General features: G+C 38.3%; 1 protein-coding gene across 6 annotated transcripts in view; it reads left to right on the forward strand.

Moving 5' to 3' along the window:
• Positions 1 to 19,887, forward strand: part of SLC16A9 (solute carrier family 16 member 9) — an 81,018-nt gene that overhangs the window by 21,290 nt on the left and 39,841 nt on the right. For 5 of the 6 annotated variants that reach the window (XM_037002965.2, XM_073241014.1, XM_073241016.1 and 2 more), the window contains one exon: positions 13,743 to 13,974. In XM_037002965.2, the coding sequence (XP_036858860.1) occupies positions 13,779 to 13,974 (196 nt within the window). In that variant the 5' untranslated portion in view covers positions 13,743 to 13,778. Of the gene's footprint in view, positions 1 to 9,492; positions 9,719 to 13,742; positions 13,975 to 19,887 lie in introns of all 6 variants that reach the window. The other variant, XM_073241015.1, reaches the window with a different exon arrangement.

Genomic DNA, 19,887 nt, shown 5'->3' on the forward strand with positions numbered 1-19,887 from the left:
ACTGATTTCAGAAAGATTTGTTGAGCTTTCATTTTGTGCCAAGCACAATTCTTAGTGCTAGGGATATGGGATAACCGTGTGGGTTAGAGAACTTAACAAATAATAATATGCTGTGGTAAGTGTTATAATAGCAAGATTGCCTGAATTGGTGTGAGATCTTAGAAGAGGAATGACTAACTATTGAAGAGTCAGGATGTCAGCAACTAGGAAGAGACATTTAGGATAAATCTTGAAGGAAAAGCATGAATTAGTCAGTAGACAAGTAGGAAAGAGGCATTATAGCCCTCTCTAGCAGTTGGTGGGGACAAAGGAGTCAAAGGCATAGATGAGGGAAAGAGTATGGCTTCAGGGCTGAATTGTGACAGTGGCTTGGGGAGCACAGGTTCGTGGGACATCTTAGTCTTGGCTGGGGGCTGGATCACTGCAAATCTTTAGAGGAAAACAGAATCAGGTAACGAGTTGCATACTTAAAGATCTCAATGCCTAATATCATACAGGTAAAACATGGATTTATAAAAACTAATGTTTTCATTTTTATTTACAGTTTTTGAATAACATCACTCATGGATGAAGTTTCATGAGGACAGGAACAATCATCTTTGACTTTCCTGAGTGGTTTAAAAATAAATTAAACAAAAACTTGTGCTCTGCTAATGGATAAGGTGTGGGTGATAAGGAACCATGGAAAAATTTGAAAGGTTGGAAGCAGGATTTGAGGTGATCAGAAGCATGGTTTGGAGAGATGACTGGCAGCAGCCTGAGAGGTGAAGTGCAGCAGGGAGAGTGTACACAGAGGGGCCATAAGTAGGTAGCTGGGACAGCCCAGGGATTCGCAGAGCAGATGGAGAGGAAGACTGATTGCAGAGCTTTGTCTGAAGGCCCTGTTGCTGGTTGGTGTGGGACGACGGGAAGGAGGAGCAGGGAGCAGAGGAAGGCGAGGCTTTCTAGTTGGGCAAATGGAAGTATGATCATGTTAGTTTTCCAGATGAAATTCAGGAGGAAGAATCATGGATATGCTCAATGTGAGGGGTCTGAGCACATCCAGGTAAGAGCTTGATGTAGAAAATGTGAGAAATGTGGATCTGGAGTTTTGAAGAGAGGTTCAGGCTTGAGGATGGAGGCTTCAAACTCCACCCTTTGCATGTCTACAATCTTTCAATAAGGCTAGAGAGAGTTGGTGGGGCTCAGTCAAGTCTTTCATTTCATGCCTGCACACTAGGACATACAACTATGTAAAGTGACCTGTAGTGCTCCTTTTACCCAGTAACCACACACTGAAACCATGTGGATCCCTTTAACAACCTGGCCTTAACTCCAGAGGTCCTGTTTTCATTGGTCTCGAGTAGTCCCAGGCATTGGTCATTTTTCAGCTTCCAAGGTGATTCTGCTGGGCAGCCAGGTGTCAAATTCTCTGCAGGTCTTCGTGGGTGCTTTGCTGATTCGAAACATGCTCATGTGGGGTACAACCTTGAAATAGGGTTCTTTGTTTGCTCTTTGGATGCACATAGAGTTACCAAGTTTTCTTGAGAACTAGTTTAGAAAGGAAGATCTTAGGAGTCTTTGGAATAAGGAAGGGGACTGGGCTGGGAAGAATGCAAAGACAGCCGTGACTTCATGGAGTGCTTTAGAGACAAAGCTGCTGCTTCTAAAGTTGCTTGCAGCCCTTGATAGCTCTGACGATTAATGCCAACAGTACCCCAATAACTGTCCCACAGCATCTGGGAAAGGGGTGCTAGTAAGCTAGGGAGCTTCCTGAGAAGAAAAGGAAGGAAAAAAATGGAGAGAAAAGAGAGAATGACAGAAATGAAAAAAAAAGAGCACCAGCAAACCTGGTTTGGATGCAGTGTCCCAGTTTGTTTTCTCCTGGCCATCAGTGACCTGAGCATTCTTGGTGACCTAGGAGCAGACCTGTCACCGCGGCCCTTCCTCACTGATACTCCCCTCTTCCTGTTTGCTGGCTTTTTCTTACTGTCAGGAAATTACCAGAGATGCTGAAAAATGCCATTTCCATACCTATTTTTTTTTGAAGGTGGAATTTGGTAGTAGTGTGTGTGTGGGGGGGGGCACAGTTCTGGCATGTAAGGAGGGGAGGTGTGGATGTTCCGGCCAGCTGGAACATAGGGATAATACTTTCAGATTTTGAGGGATCTATGTCAAGATAAAAAAATTTTTAAACAATTAATTATGTTCAAAAATATAAAAAATAATGATAATTTTATTGAGATTACTGTACCAGGCACTGAGCTAAATGCTTTACACCCACTAATTCATTTAATCATCTCAACAGTCTGATGAAGTAAATCCTATCATTCCCCCTACTTCATACATGAGGAAAGTGAGGCACAGAGATTTTTTTTTAACTATTAGAGAAATTTTTTTTCTTTTGGTATCATTAATATACAATTACATGAGCAACATTGTGGTACTAGATTCTCCCCGTTATCAAGTCCCCACCATATACCCCATTACAGTCATTGTCCCTCAGCATAGTAAGATGCTATAGAATCACTACTTGTCTTCTCTGTGCTGTACTGCCTTCCCCGACGCACAGAGATATTTAAGTAACTTATAAGGGGCATATTCTTGCCCAGTACCAGAGCTGGATATGCACTCAGGTTACCTAGGATTCCAGCCCAGGCTTTTACTCATTATGCTAAATTTTTTAGAGCATATGTCTTCATGTATGTACAGATATAAATCTCTGTGTGTGTGTACTTACGTGCAACTCTAACTATTGACATACCAGAAAAGTGGAAATTCTACCAACCATTCTTTGGAACCGCGTAATACCATTACCAAAAGATCCCAGCTTCTCCCCAACCACCATCCCTAAACTGAGGGGTTGCTTTGTTAATTTGAACAAAATGATGGAGGTGACTCCATCATTAGGTTGATGGCTTTATTTTAATTCTCACCACTGTCATCAGTGTTATCATCACCACAAGGATCTTCTCAGAGTTTCACCAGCCAACCTCATGCCTGCTCTACTGGGGACGACAGAGGCTGGCTGGAGCGTGCGGCGTGGACCCAGGGAGGAGGGACGGCCCTTTGGCACTGGCTGCCTGGAGGTTCTTGGAGCTGCTCTTCCCTGGGTCTTTCCCTGGGCTTCTGTACAGCAGGATGGCATTTTGGGTGGTAGAGTGATTCTCTAGAGGCAGTGGCTAGGCTTGGCCATTGGCACAATGGAAAAGAGGCAGAAACAGACCTTTTCTCTTCTGGCTGGCAGTATTGCATACTTACTTTCCTGGAGCTGCAAGGGTGAAACTGTGCTCATTCTCTAGCCAGAAACCAGCCAACAGATTTTGGGTATTTGCCACATCAAAGTGTGGGGTTAACAGCATGGCCACCACCAGTGGGGAGAGAGCCAAACATCACAAGGCAAGAGGGAGCATACAAACGGCCATTCCTTTGCGCTCCCTCTGCTCTCCAGAGTGCTGAGAAAAATAAAAGTCATGCTCTCCTGAGAAGGTCCAATTATTCTGCTCTCTTGATTTGTCAAGTTTTGACTCTTAGGAGAGAGATGCTTACTTTTTCCATAATCTTTCAATTCGCTCAGTGTATTAGCACGTTAGGGGTTGTTGGGTTTTTTTTAGTTGTTTGATACACTTTCTTACACCACTTCCACTATTTTCATTTAAAAATACTTTTGCAAATCTGCAGATAAACTGATGCAATCATATTTTAAATTTTGTATCGTGGACAATGGTCCCCTTTTACATTTTCCCAAACATAGAAAATAGTTTTTGTCATGGTCATCACTCCTATAAGAATTTTTGCTTTTCTGTCTATTTGAAACCTAGATGTGATAATCGAGAGATTTTGCTTTGTTCTTGACAGCCCAGAGGTAAAGAGGTAGAGCTAATAGAACAGCTGAGTGCCAGCTGCTGCACTGGGGTGCATAGGCGTGGGGCAGAAGAGTTTCCATGCACTCCAGGCACCCCCTTTGCCCCCAGCTGCCTTTTCTCTTCTTCCCTCCCTCTCCTGGGTCCTTCCAGTGGAACAGCAGATGGGCAGTTGGTCAGAGGATGCTCTTCTATCCTATACGGTAGCAATTCTCAGCTTTGCCTGCACATCAGAATGATAGGGTCCGGCTCCATCCCAGAGCAGTCTTGAGATTCCTAACACACTGACAATGCTTAGTCCATGCACCTGAAACTTGAAAGGGTATCAAATCCTAGCCATAAACACCACTTTTGAATTATTCCAAATTATAATCTGCCAATATCCAGGCCTTGGTTTAAATGTTCTAAGTGTTAAGAAATAAGTAAAGACTAAAAAAGTCTTAGAAGCCCTAGATTTCTAAATGATTTAGTAATTAGTGCTGTAGAACTCTGGTTTAACTAGTAACTACTGCTTAGAAAATGGCTATCAAGTTACCAGAAGTCCCTTATGGTTATTAAAGTAATAGCTAACATTGATTAATTTTTTTTTTTACTGTGTGCTAAGCACTGAGCTTTGCACTTTAAATCCACTGTGATCCCATCTTATAGATGAGGGAACTGAGGCCCAGAGACATTAAGTATTTGGCTCAAAAACATATGTTAAGTAGCATAGCCTGGATTGGAACCCAGATATAATGTAATAATGAAGCTCATCATCATAACCATTACTCAGTTCCTACCATTTTGGAACCAGAGACTAGAAAAATGTCCTCTTTCTTTCTGCCCCATCTTTATGTAAAAACTAAGAGGAGGAAAGGGAAGCTATTAAGCCATTGAAAATGTTGTTAACTTGCTCCATTTCATTTTGTTTACATCCTTCTTGTGTATGTACATAGAACAGCCAAAGATCACTGTTTATTTTGGTTTTGTGTTCTCATTGCTGAATTTATGTTTTGTTCTCATACAGATTCTTCTTTTATGACGTGTAGTCATTCTGGCTCCCAAATAGAAGCTTTGCTCTCTGTTACTCTTTTGTGTGAGGAACCAGAATGCAAATGAAATAAGCAACACAAAATCTCTTGGGTTTATTGTCCTGCTATAAACCTGTTTCTAGGTTAAAAATCTGGGCGGGGGCATTGCAGAATGTGTGACATGGTTGGGGAAGGACCATTGGCCTGAGGGAGGGACCTCATGTTTATGAAAGGCCTCAAGCAGATAATAATTTTAACTCCAAATCAGGCCATATATATGGGCATTGTAACCATGTATATGTTTATAGCATTTCTTTTTATTCTTTATAAGGTCATCTTTAGTAAAGTAATATTTACATAAAATAAATTCAATAATCATAAGTGTATAGTGTGAATTTTTACAAATGTATATAGTTGGAATTTGTAGTGATTTTTTAATAACAGCTTTTTAAAAGTATAATTCACATACTCTATAATTCATCTATTTAAAGGTTACAGTTTGATGGTTTTTAGTATACTTACAGACTTGTGCAACCATCACCATGATCAATTCTGAGACATTCTCATCACCCCAAAAGAAAACATACCTATCACAGGTTGCTTCCCATTTTCTCCCAAACCTCCTAGGCCTGGGCAACTAGTAATCTACTTTCTGTTTCTACACATTTGCCTATTTTGAAAGTTTCATATCCATGAGAATCATATAATATGTGGTCTTTGTGACTGGCTACTTTCATTAGCATAAAGTTTGTAAAGTTCATCCATGTTGTAGAATATGTCAGCACTTCATTCCTTCTTATAGCTGGATAATATTCCATTGGGTTGATATACCACATTTATCTTTCCATTCATCAGTTGGTGGGCATTTGGGTTGTTTCCACTTTTTTGGCTGGTAGCATTAATTTTTAAAGTATAAACTTTTTTTTATATCCTCATTTTGTATAAGGATTTGTATTTGTATTTTTTATATCCTCATTTTGGCTTTTTTCCCCTTCAATATTTAATGCACCAGGAGACTGAAGCAGATTAATCTTCTATTGACTTCTGAGACAACATGACTAAGGCCACAACAATTGGATTTGCAGTTGTACTAAAATTATCATTTATAGTTCACTGCCTTTTACATCTATTTCATATTGTGGAAAATGCCTATAGAATTGCAGATCTAGAAGTATGTGTGTGTGCATGTGTATATAATGAGTATGACTCAATATGATTTTACAAGGAGTTTATTTAGAAGGTAAGGCAAGTAAGTTTTTCTTTTCCTTCAAAATGTGATATTGATATATAACTAAATTTATTTTACTTTAAAAAAGAAATCATAAACTGCATGATTACAAAATGTCAATAGAAAGTAACAAAATTAATCCAGTGACTAGAACTTTTAAAGGACTAACATTAGTGTTAATGGACTATGTTTGCTAATATATCATTCAACAAAAGGTCAGATTTGCTTGAAAGTTTATGTCTTTGATCCAGAGGAACTTACATTATTTTAAAGCTTCATGCTACTTTATGCTATCAAAAATTAGTCATAAGCGTGTTGACACTTTAGTAACTGTTGAGTACAGATAACTGCGTTTTCTACCTCTCAAACATTGTAAAAGGAAACTGAAAAAATAGGAAAGTGAAAGGAAACATGGAGTGATAGCGGATAGGAGGCAGATCCAGAATGAGAAACAGGCATGATTACTGTACAGCTTAACTACCTTTCTGATGCTTGTCTTCCATTAAGTGAAATTTAATTAATTTTGTTTGAATTATGAGCCTCAATACATATTAAAATATATTTGTTCACCTCTATCTTGCCAGAATTCCAAAGAATTATTATTTGCTTATCTTCATGTTTACTAGAACACCCAAAGAATGATTTATTTACCTATGTTTTTATGAGAACTCCCAAATGATTTTTCTCGATTCCCAGAATCCCTTTACTCAAACTGTAGTGGTGGAGAATAAATGATAGATGTTTGGGGGTGGGGAAGCCACAGTAGGGAAAGAGCAGCATCAACAGAAGAGCTGATTGTGACAGAGCAGGTCTGCTCTTTATAAAGCTTGTTAACTGTATTGGAGTCAGAACTGAAACAATTTCCAGTAGCTTTTAAATGTGTTTTATTTTAACAACTTTATTGAAATATAATTCACATACGATAAGATTCACCAATCTAATGGTACTGTTCAGTGAATCTTATTCAAGAACTGTGTAAACTGCACCACAATCTACTTTAAAAATATTTAAAACTTATTTTAAAACATTTTCATTACCCTAAAAAGAAACCTTGTGACCTTTAATAATCACTCACCATTTCCACCCCTCAAACCATTTTCCTTTTCATCCCCACCAGCCAGTGTATGAGGGTTTCAATTCTCCCCATGCTGGTCCATGGTTTAGAGTCTTTCATATAATGAGTGACATAAATATAACTGAAGGAAGGTCGTGAAGCCTGGTAAGACTTAGGCTTTTCACACACCTCACAGATTACCAGATCAAGACAAAAATCAACCTGGAATCAACCTTTTTTTTCCCAGGATGAAGTCAAATGATCCTAAGCTCTTATTAAAATACAGGGCTTCAGCACCAAGTAATTTGGCAATGAATGAGATTCAAATAAAATTTTTCTGTTTTTACCTCCTTCTATAATTCAAATGAAATATACATCTAGGAATCATTATCAAAGTATTTATAGATAACATTCAAGGGGTTATTAAAGAGTGATTATTGTGGGGAACAAAGGCCAAGCAGGAACTGTCAACTGGTAATAAAATCAAACAGTTGTCAATCTCTCGGAATTTGCCAAAAAATAGTATAGTACGTATGTATACATTACAGGAACAGAAAGCTTCTGTGTCACCATTAAATGTTCATAAATGTCAAATATGCAATTCTATTTGTAGGAGACCAGACATTTCAGCCGGTGTTGAGTTGAGGGAATAACAAAGGATTGGTGTTATTTGATCAGAACTAAATGCAATCTAAGGTATTGGAGCTTAAAAGCTTTAGCATGAATTTCATGTAGACTTTCATCAATAGTTTTTTTTATTTTCCAAAGGAAGTGTCTTGGAGTTTGCTCAACTTTATTTTCCTTCTAACAAAACAAATTCTAGGTTTGGGAGATATATTCTCCTTTATCCTGAAGATGATCTAACTTGTTGAATAATGATACTTTATTATGGTTAGTTTTTATGCTCTCCTCTCCTCTCCAAGGGAGGTTTATAGTATGTGGAACATAGTTAATGTTTAAGTGCAAGATAAATACACTTAAATTATGTTACTGTTAATTTTGTGACATTCTGTTAGACCCTGTAGTGTGACTAAACTGCCCTAGATTATGGTCTCTCAAAATGGCTTGTAACTTTGAGTTTTATAAGGTGTTTTGGGAAAAATCTGGATTTGTTAATAGTCTGGTTAAGAGATTCCAAATTCTCAAAGAATGTAATATACTGTAATGTGTACGTTTCTTAGTAGTGTATTTCCATATAGGCATATGAATAAGAACCTAACACTTTGAATATGCTCATAGAACACTAGTCCAAATAAAATGACACTCTCTGTTGCTTAGAGATCTTGCTGTTATTTAGGAAAAAAATTCACCACTTAGATAATATAAATGGGTCATTAATGCCAGGATTTATTATGTAAAGTGGAAAAGAACCCTATCTTGGGGTTATAAACACAGGACACTTTCTTCTTCTTAAATTTCAAGTGGGAAATGCCACGTTTCTAATGTTATTTTCCTCTGTGAGTCCTCTAAGACACGCCCTCTTTACTTTCCACCAAACCTATCAGGCCCATCCTGATTCCACACCCATGTTCACGCTGTTCCTCTTGCGGGAGCCACCCTTTCATGAATCTCCCATTGTTCTCTAGAACCAACCAACTTCATAAGGCCTTCCACTCCTGTTCCCACATTGATTGCTTTCATTTGCCTCTGACTTCTAAACATTTCATATCCATCCATCTGTTTGGCACTCAATTATATATTCTCTGGTGTATATATATCTTACCTTCCTAATTGGGTTAACTCCTAGAGGGCAGGCCCATGTTCTGTTTTTCTTCTGATTTCCTTTGGTATCTAGTGCAATGTAATTTAAATTGTGAGTGATCAAAAACTTTTTTGAATAAAGATCATTTTTTGTAATGTTATATTTCTGTAAATATTAGGATAAGTCGGCTTAGTGGAAATTTCAGTTAATTTAGTGTTTTCATTTAAAAGAATGCCAGAAAAGAGATTTTACCATATCAGATTATCAGATATGAAGAAGGATGAATAATAAGAAATTTTCAGAAAAAAAGAGGTATGGTACATTTATATTTCCTATATTATGTGGTCAGACTATACTCCTAAGCTTAACCTTTGGCCCAAATGGCACCAAGTCAGGTACAGAGAGGCAAAATAATCAATTTGAAAATTATTGCACACTCACCATATGCTCTGTTGCAAGTAAAAGAAACCAATACCAGCTAACTTAAAAAAATAACTTACTGAGTTAGCTTACAGAGTAAAATGGAAGGCTGGAGAAATAGCTTGGGTATCCCTAGGAGTTGAGTAGTAGGAACTGACAGAGATTCTCTTCAGTGCACTGCCATTGGGATCAATAAGCACCAAATGTTTTTTTTCCCTTGTAACATTTCACTTAAGATTCAGGATCCTGGAAGAGGAGTCCTGCTGGCCTTGCTTGTGCCAGTCAGGTGCCACTCTATGGATCAAGATCAAGGAAACTTGATTAACAGGTGCAGCAGCCACCTACCCATAAGGAAGACCCAAATCCCCAAAGGAAACTGGGTACCATTATAAAAGGGGGAAATGAAGGCTAGTCTACTTGTGAAATCACCTTCCAGAATATAGACTGTCAGAGAAATCACAGGTGAGAAAGTTAAGGAAAAAGGGGAAAAAACTAAAGGAGAAAGGTGTTATCCTGACAGAAGACAAAAAAACTCACTAAATGGCATTTTCTACTATGTTTTATTGAGACTACATGTATCTCAAACTATGAGAAAATTAAAGGTCAGAAGCTGTTAGCCAACTCTATAAAAACTTGTCTTTCTAGTCAGAGTTTATATACATGGGAGCTTTGTATTTCAAAGATTTGCTCTCCCAAATATTTACTGTGAGCAATATTTCTCTGGCTCCTGTCCTGTGTGTTGAAATGTCACCCAAGGCAAAGCATGGCAAAGGTATTTTGTGTATAAAGGCATTTCTGTCTGCTTAGATCTGAAAACTGACAAGGGAGATACTCTTCACCCTTTCATGCCTCCCCCTCCTCAGAAATACTGGCTTTATTCATGACTGTGGTGCTATGCCTATGTAAATATTATTTTCCCTGAAGTGCTGTATTTGAAGATTTACATGAAGGGCAATGTCATATGCATTTGTTCTTTTACACACTTTTAGTCTCATTGTATGTTTGGCTATTGATATCATATATTATCTAGTCTAGGGAATTAAGACTGTATTTTCTTTAAAAGGGATTTTGAGCAGGTATTGCAAAGTACTAAACTGTCATTAGAAGGGCCAGAATTATATTGTTTACTTTTACAATAACATAGGTCCTGGAGGGTAAACTCTGATGAAGGGACCTACTGGATTGTTTCAAAGGATTTTGCTCTTTGGAAGTTTGAAGTATTCTGTCTGCAACATGATCATGTGGTTTGAGAGATCAGACTTTTAAAACTAAATTTTCTACAGTTTTGTGCAGAAATTGTAACATCTTTTAGTTTTCAGTTATGAAATATTGAAAGTTAATTTGTACCAGTGCCTGTGGCAGGTGATGACTAATATTTGCTCAGTGTTCTGTGTCATAGTGAAGAAATTCACTGAAGCTCAGGTAAATTGATGGTGTAACTATAATTCTCTTAAGGTAGCCAAGTGCTTCACCATCTAATTAGGGATGGGCATGAATGGATGAATGATATTCCTACCATCTTTGCCTATTATGAAATCACAGCCAAGAGAATGACTTGGCAAAAGCTGTGGGTGAAGAAGACTGTTGAACATGATTGTAAACCTGTCACAATGAACAGACACCTGTAGGATTAAGTGGGAGGCCCTGTTGTGGGTAGGGAGGTCAGGCCTTTGGCCTCCAAATCCATTGCCATGTAAACTGTTTTGGAATTTAGAAGGAAGGAACATTTTCAAATTCTCTTAGAATATCACTTTGATACTAAAACCTGGCAAAAATTCAAAACAAAAACAGACTTATTTCACTTATGAATTTAAAAATCCCCCCTCCCCATATTAGACTGACATAATCAAGAGTACATGAACCAGGAAAGATTTAATCCAATAATTCAAGGATGGTTCAATAGTAAAAAATATAGATTTTACTATTTAAAAGTTATAAGGAGAAAATTATAATCATTTCCCTATGCACTGGAAATGCATTTGATAAAATATAATAGGCATTCTTTATAGTAATACTCCAAAATTGGAAAATATGAATACTTCTTAACTTGGTGAAATAAATCTATCTAAACCCCAGAGGCAGTACTGTGGCATTTGAAGGCATTCCTACTAAAGTTAGGAACTAGACAAAGATGTTTACTTTTATAATTTAACAGTATTCAGGATGCCTTGTTAAATGCAAAAGTAGAAGAAGGAAATTAGAAGTATTAAAATTCAAAATGAGGTAAAACTATTACTGTTTGTAGATGATTATATAACTGTACTGAGTTATATATTGTATATACCTAAAAGAATCACAAAAATCTGCAAACCAGAGGATTTGGTATGGTAATAGGATATAACAATAGCAGATAGACATCAATAGCTTTTATGCATACAAACAGAAGACAAGTCAAAGAAATAACTCCAGTTATAATATTAGGAAAAAGGATAAAATGCCTAAAGATTAAATAAAAAAGAAATGTTAGGAAAAACTTTCAACATTAAGAACACAGTAGTAGACTGGAATAAATGGAAAGGCACACCATTTTCTTACAAAGACAACATCATAAAAGGATCAATTTTCCTTAAATCAACTTATAAATTTAACTCGGTCGTAATTGAAAACACCATCAGATTTCTTTAAGAACCAGACAAGCTGATTCTGAAGTACACTTAAAGAAGTAAACAAACAAGAAGAGCCAAAGAAATATTGAAAAGGGTGTGCAGTGATGAAGAGGGAAGGAATGTAGTCCCATTAGATCTTAAAATATATTGAAAAGACTTAAAAAATGACTTAATTAAATTAAGGTATTCATTAATGGTGAGCGAATAGACAGATCAATGGAACAGAATAGAAAACCCAAAACCCAGAAATAGACCCATATATAAACCAAAGAATTAGATAGGAATTACAAACAGCTTTTTACCTATGAAACAACACAATTCAGAGAATGAGGAGAAATGAAACACTGTTTTCAAGCCAGCAAATTGGCAAAAACCCAAAAGTTTCACAGCACATCCAAAATTTCTGGGGATAATGTAAGTTGGTTCAATCCCTTGAAGACAATTTGGTAATACTAAGTACAATTACAATGTACATGTCTCTTGACCCAGCAATTCTTTTTATGGGTTTTTCCTAACAGGTATGCACATATGCAAAAAGGCAATGTATATATATAAGGTCATTGTTTCTCATTATAAACCATTGGGACTGGTGACAGAATTAAGAGAAAGTCCTATACTGGAGCATAAAGCAGCAGAGAGAAAAAAAATGAGGAAGGTCACTATGCTTTGATGTGAAAGATATTAAGATATTTGCCAAGTGAAAAAAAAGTAAGAAACATACCAATGTATATAACATAATAAAAATTAGAGGAAATCTGTGTCATAGTCAGCTTATGTATGCATAAACAAACTCTAGTTCGATTTGAAAGAAATAAGAAGTATTGGTTACTTGTGAAAGATAGGGGAGTTACGTAAGAAAGGTAAATTTTGACTGTATACTTTTCATCCTTTCTTTCACTTTTGAAACATGCATGTTTTGCCTATTCAATAAGTAAATAAATAAACAGCCAAATTGTGAGATACTTTGTGTTTATTTCAAAAAGACTAAGGAAGCTCCCTATGTATTGATATGGAAAAATTTCAAGGATGGTAAGTGAATAAAACAAGGTTTGGAATAGAATATACAATAAGCTACTTTTTGTCAAAAAAGAAATATAAGACTGCTTGATTGGTTTTGCTTGTATATGCATAAAGAAACTGGGAAGATACTCAAGTTGGTGAGCACTGTGGTGCTATCGGTCCCCCTCTAGTCCCCCTTCAGGAATGAGATGCTTTGCCCAACTGCTGAGAGGGCTGCTGGCAGAGGACCTTCAGCTGACAGCCCCTATGGGGGATGATTCCTGATTTGAAGAGAACCACCTCACCAAGGTTATGCCCTCTTCCTGGAGGGCCTGAATCCAACAAATGGTTAACATGGGGATGTGAAGGGCCAGGTCCCCATGCTCAACTCAAGCAACTCTGAAGGGTCATCTAGCCTTAGAATTCCCCTTCCCTAACATTGCATGGCTGCATATCTTGTCCCTCTTCCATGCCCTTCTTCCATAGGAAGAGAGCAGTCCTAATTAACATTCTTACTAAGTCTGCTTCCTGGGGAGCCCAATGTGTAACAAGAAACCCAAACCAGTGATTTCTGTGCTTGGGTAGGGGTGGGAGCCTGGTGAATGGGACAAGGCTGGGAAGGAGACTTTTACTCTGTGCCTTTTTATAATTAGTTTTTTTTTTTTTTGTGTGTGTGTGTGTGTGTGAATTATATGGATGTATTACTTATTCAAAGCATTAATAAAAATTTTAAAGTTAATATATCAGTGATATTTTACACTTTTCCATGTATATTTTTAGAGGAACTTTTTGTTTTAATTTATGAGGAGATATTTTTAATCCAACATACTGTGCCCTACTACACTCTAAATATGCTTTTCTTTTTGTTTGTTTTTGCTTAGACCTACAGAGAAACAGCTCCTTGATCTCACCTGACAATGGAATTTAAAAAGTCACCAGATGGTGGATGGGGCTGGGTGATTGTGCTTGTCTCCTTTTTCACTCAGTTTCTGTGTTACGGATCTCCGTTAGCTGTTGGAGTCTTGTACATAGAATGGCTGGACACCTTTGGTGAAGGGAAAGGAAAAACAGCCTGGGTTGGATCCCTTGCAAGTGGAGTTGGCTTGCTTGCAAGTAAGTGCACATCTCTATGCTTCTCCTCACTCATGAATCATCTAATTAGATTTGCTAAATCATTAACATGGTGTAAGGCATAAAAGCCTTTTTTAGGAAGTATAATTCATGTTTTCTTGTTTTCATTGAGATTGTAGAACCACCATTTCACTGTAATAAGTCTATGTGAAAATACAGGAATTCTGTAAGATATTCATTTATTTGCTAGTATGTGCTAGGCTGTGTGCTAGATGCTGTATATGAAAGGATGAGCAGTAAACACATGGTTCCTGCTTTTAAGAGGCTTGTAGTCTAGTGAGAGACATTCTCCCATGAGTAAAAAGGACAGAGGGAGATGAGGGCAGCCATCCAGGTATGTTCAATGAATTCTGATGACTGAAGGACCAAATGATCAGCAGTTTTATAAGCAGTTTCTATATGATTCATAATGACTCCTCTCTGATTCAGATACACTGTGATCAAGTCTCATGTCCTGCATTTGTGTCACCTGTGTAAGAATATTTGACATGGCATAGAGTAGTCCCATCTCACAGTGATGATGCTATTAAGGATTTTAATACAGTGTTATGTATGACATATATATGATGTATTTTGTCTGATTTTCATATAATGTCTCCGAAAGTAACATTCTTGATAAATGTTGACATATGTCGTAGCAGTGATTCCTAACATGTTTAAAGAGAATGGTAGAGGGGTTTTTATTTTCCTTATAAGGATTAAAATCATTTGACATTTCAATTTCTGTAGTAATGTAGTTGACCCTTGAACAACGCAGGAGGTTAGGGACACAGACAGTGCACAGGTGAAAATCGGCATATGCCTTTTGACTGTCCCCCGAACTTGGCTACTAATAGCCTATTGTTCACAGAAAGCTGTACCCAATAACATCAATAGTCCATTAACATTGTGTTATCTGTAGTATATATTCTTACAATAAAGTAGATTAGAGAAAGGAAATGTAGAAAATCCTAAAGAAGCCGCCCCGGGGTTTTCTTCTGGGCCTCGGCCACTGCAGCTGCTTTGTGGGTTGGAGGCCTGAAGCAACCCGGGTGAGCGGAGGCGGTGGTGGGGTCCCGCCGCCTGTGCACGCTGGCCGACCTGACATTGCAGAGCTCACAGCGGGGCGCAGGCGGAGCCGCGGCACGGAGGAGCAGGAGGACCCCTTTAGCCTGGCCAAGGAGTCCTGCTCAGGATCTGGACAAGTGAAAGGTTCACCTGGTGGAGCAAGTGCAGAAGTTCTCACTCAACAGAAAGCACTTGACATTGACCGGATGAAGCGTGAGGCTGTTTGCCGAGAGGGGAGAGAAGGGTTTTTGTTTGGGGCTAGGTAAGGTTTGGGCTGCTGCGGAACCCCTCCTGCTCGGTGGTGGCTGCCTGGGCGTCACTGCCAGGTCACGCCCCCCTGCCCCAGCAGAGAGCTGTCTGCTTTCACTTCCCTTCTCTGCAACAACGAGCAGACAGGCATTGGTGCAGTTCAGGGGAGCTGCAGGTCCGTTCTTCTCAAATCCCCCTTTTGCTGGGCCATTCCCTCCGCGGGCTCCCAGGGCCTTGCGGCCACCTAACTAAGGAGCAAGTCTGTCAGGTTGGTCTGCTTTTTTTCCCCACGGGCCCTGGCCTTTCCCCACTGCCTGAGGCCCACGATGGCCCACTGGGCATAGCCTTGTGTTGTCACATCAGGTGCTGTGCCTTTTCCTTAGTACTTGTGTCAGCCAGAATGTTTAGTATTTTAAGAAAACCAAACTTCCTTGCTTCCCTAAATATTCTGAGGTTAAGGTGTTGGTTATCATAGAACATTGAGAGGCTCCCGCCACTTTGAATGAAGACCTGAATTGAACCAAAAAAAAAGTACATTTATAGTATTGTACTGTATTTGTTGAAAAAAACCTGTGTGTAAGTGGACCCATGCAGTTCAAACCCACATTGTTCAAGGGTCAACTATAGTTTGAACTCTGCAATAATATTTGTTGATCATCAATTTAACTGACTTGGAACTATTTAAGCACAGATGTGTTAAGATAGTAACCTAGATGCGGTCAGTAGCCTGGGGTCTCTTCCTGTGTCTGTGAACTTGACATGACTCTTTAAGCAAATCATAATCCCTATTATTATGGGGAAAATAAGGACATTGCATGTGGTGATTTGTAAAGTATTTTTCAGCTCTGATTTCAAGAGAACAAAATGCATTAACTATTCCTTCTTTTAATATATTGTCTTTCCTAATCACTACAAGGTTCTTCTTAAAACAAACAAAGCAAAACAAAAACAACTGCTTCTAATTGATCTATTGTTGACTTGATCTTGTTGAATTAAAACAAGACTTAAAAAACAATGCTGGATCATCTGGCCATGTCAGATAACTAAACATAAACAAATGAAAATAATGCTGTCATTATGAGTTCAAGATAAACAGGAAAAGTTTGCCTAAGATTTGTTTGAAAGCATGTGGACTGTTTGTAAAGCTTTCAAAGTACAGTGGATGATAACTGATAGGTTAATAAAGGGGTTCGAAAATATTGGTTTCTGGAAAGCGGTCTGGTATGAATAGTAGAGAATTTAAAAAATGTTTCCCAAGTAATCACCATTCCTATTAGCAAATACTAAGATAAATAGACATGTAATTAATTACCTTGCCTTCCAGCAAGGGTCAAAGAATAATTGCAACACTATCTCAACTAGCACATACTCAGAGAACAAAGCTTCTTTTCACAATTCTGTCTAGGTAGAAGTTGAGGGTTCAGGAAAGCTGAGATTTCCTTAAAAACTGATGGGGCACTCGTGGTCCAAGTTGAGGTAGAGACTATGAAAATGAAACTGTAGCTCTGTGCTTTCTCCAGCTTCGCTGTTTCAAGAACAGGAACAACCCCCTTAATTTATAGGCAGGACAAACTACATAATTTGTGAGCCCCAGTGCAAAATGAAAATGCAGAGCCCCTTCTTTGAAAATATAAGGAATTTTAAGACAGCAACACAGAGCAGTAAATCAAGTGCATGGCCTTTCTAAGAGCTGAATCCTGTGCAGCTGCACAGGTTGTAAGCCTATGAAGCCAGTCCTGCTTTGCAGCAGCTGGGGAGGGAGAGCATCCCACATCCCATTGTCATTCTGGCGAGGGTCATCAGAGGCTGACTTCAGGAGACTGAAGTCAGGCTAATTCAAGTTCTGGCTCTGCCACTGTTCAGCTGAGTGATCTTGTGCAAGTCACTTAACTTGCACAGTGTCATCAGCAAAATGAGGTGGCATTGAACCAGCTAATCAAAGCTTTTGAAGATGAACACAAAATAAGGAGGGCTCAAGAATGAGGAAGTGGTGGGAAAAAAAGTGATGGCTGAAGGGCTACCACTTATGGTTTGTGTATGTGTGTGTACTTCAGTTGGTGTCCACTAAACATATGTTATGTTGGCCTACCTGGGCTCTTCATAGCAAAAATTAAGGGACAAATCCTGAAAACTAGTATTTGCAAGAGGGATCTAACAATGTGTGAACCACATTAGCCCTTTGCTTTGTTAACAACTTTGTTGTACAGAGAAACAAACAGATCAATACTACCTTAGAAATGAGGAAAGTGTATCTCATATTGGTGACCCAGATGGTTATCAGTGGTTCTTAGCCAGGAGATAGAATCATCTTTAGAAAAATGTCAGCATATTGTTGTCTGGATTTGATCCTCATACATTCTAATTCAGTCAGTTTTTGATGGGGCTCACATACATGACATTTTTTAAAGCCCCCAAAGTGATTTTCAGTTGGGAACTACCACTGGCTTAAGCCCTCTTTTGTTGCATTTCAATCTTGTACTTTTTGATAATTCTCCAACATAGAATTTGCTTTGACTTGCTTATAAAGGGAGCTATTATAGATTTCTGCCTCAATGTGAAACTGCTTAAGCCATGTAAATCATGAAAAATAAATTGTGTCCAATGACTCTGGTTCTGATGAAGAAAAACACATAAATAGACATCTTTTCATTTTTAAAAATAAAAGGTAAGTTATACATATAAATATACATATTTATATACATACACCTTTTAGATAAAAGGGAGCTTTACATATGTAAATATATAAATATATATATTTGCTCTTCAATTCAGGATTACGTGTGAATTACTTGAGCTGGGCTAAATGCCAGTTTCCTACCCATCAGTGCAGTGGGAGGGATGAGCGTTGCCCCAAGAGTCTTCATTTTAACTAGCTCCCCAGAATATTCTGATGCAGGCAGGCCTTATCGTATCTGAGAAACAAGAGTTATTTTCTTTACCCAGTTTTGTCAGAAAAGGCACAGTAGGTGCCATTCCCAGTTCTGAGATCTGACCTCTGGAGCTTTACCATTGAACAAGGTACAGAAGAATAAGTGCATTTGCCAGGCAACATACAAATTGTACATTTCTTATACTTTTCCCTGAAACTCCCCTTGTGTGCTTGTCTCAGAACCAGCTACTTTCACATACGTGATCTTGGCTGATGATTGTAACAGTGCACTGAGGTAGGCATTATTATCCTCAGGGTTTAGTGACCTGCCTGAAATGTAGCACATTCACTAAGAAGAAGCATGACTCCCAAGTTCTGGCTTTTCTAACCTGTTAACCTCATCTATCTATCTATCCTCATCTTTTCTTTTTTTAATTTTTAAATTTTTTTATTAAGGTATCATTGCTATACACTCAAACAATGCGGTTATTACATTTACCTTTATTATTGAGTCCCTCCCCATACCCCATTGCAGTCACTGTCCATCAGTGTAATAAGATGCCACAGAGTCCCTGTTTGTTTTCTCTGAGCTACACTGTCTTCCCCGTGACCCCACACACACCATGTGTGCCAATCATGATACCCCACAATCACCTTCTCCCTCCCTCCCCAACTGCCCTCCCTGCCCCTTCCCTTTGGTAGCCACTAGTCCCTTCTTGGAGTCTATGAGTCTGCTGCTATTTTGTTCCTTCAGTTTTGCTTCATTGTTATACTCCACAAATGAGGGAAATCATTTGATATTTGTCTTTCTCTGCCTGACTTATTTCACTGAGTATAATAACCTCAAGCTCCATATATGTTATTGCAAATGGTAGGATTTGTTTTCTTCTTATGACTGAATAGTATTCCATTGTGTATATGTACCACATCTTCTTTATCCATTCATCTAATGATGGACACTTAGGTTACTTGCATATCTTGGCCATTGTAAATAGTGCTACGATAAACATAGGGGTGCATGTGTCTTTTTGAATCGGAGAAGTTGTTTTCTTTGGGTAAATTCCTAGGAGTGGATCTATCCTCATCTATAAATTGGAGATTTTAAAGGTTAAAATGAAAAACTTTATATGCTTGTTGTGTAGAATAATTGAGATAGTGCTTAATGGATGGTAGGTACACAACAATATTAGTTATTAGAGAACAAGAATCACCCACAAATAAAATTACTCTCCTGAGCAGTTCCAACCCAGCTGTAGAACCTGCAAAAGAAAGGGACCCTTCAACATGAAAGACAAAGACATTTCCAGGGGGGTTGGCAGGAAGGAGAACTGGAAATTTGCCAAGATTGTGCCTAAGTGTCTAGAATTGGAAGGCCCACACCTCGTCTCTGACAAGCCTAGATTTGGGCAGTAGCTCACAGTAGCATATTCAAACTATGCAAGACATGCAGTTCTTAACTTTACACTCCTCATAATCTTAATTATTTTCCTTTGAAACTTGAGTAATTGAGAAATTACTTCTTCCTCTTGGCTGAATTATTTGTCCAGATGATACTTGGCATGAATGAAACTGGGTGTCACGGATCCTACCTCTTTGGATTTTACATTGTAAATGAGCTCTCTATCATTACATACATCCATAAAGTCTCCTCCCTGCTAGGGATTCAGAGATAGAAGATATTATCAATGCTTATAAGGGATTTGCAGTTGCAGGGAAGAGATAGATATATA

The sequence above is a fragment of the Manis javanica genome, chromosome 7, assembly GCF_040802235.1.
Source record: "Manis javanica isolate MJ-LG chromosome 7, MJ_LKY, whole genome shotgun sequence".
NCBI lineage: Eukaryota > Metazoa > Chordata > Mammalia > Pholidota > Manidae > Manis > Manis javanica.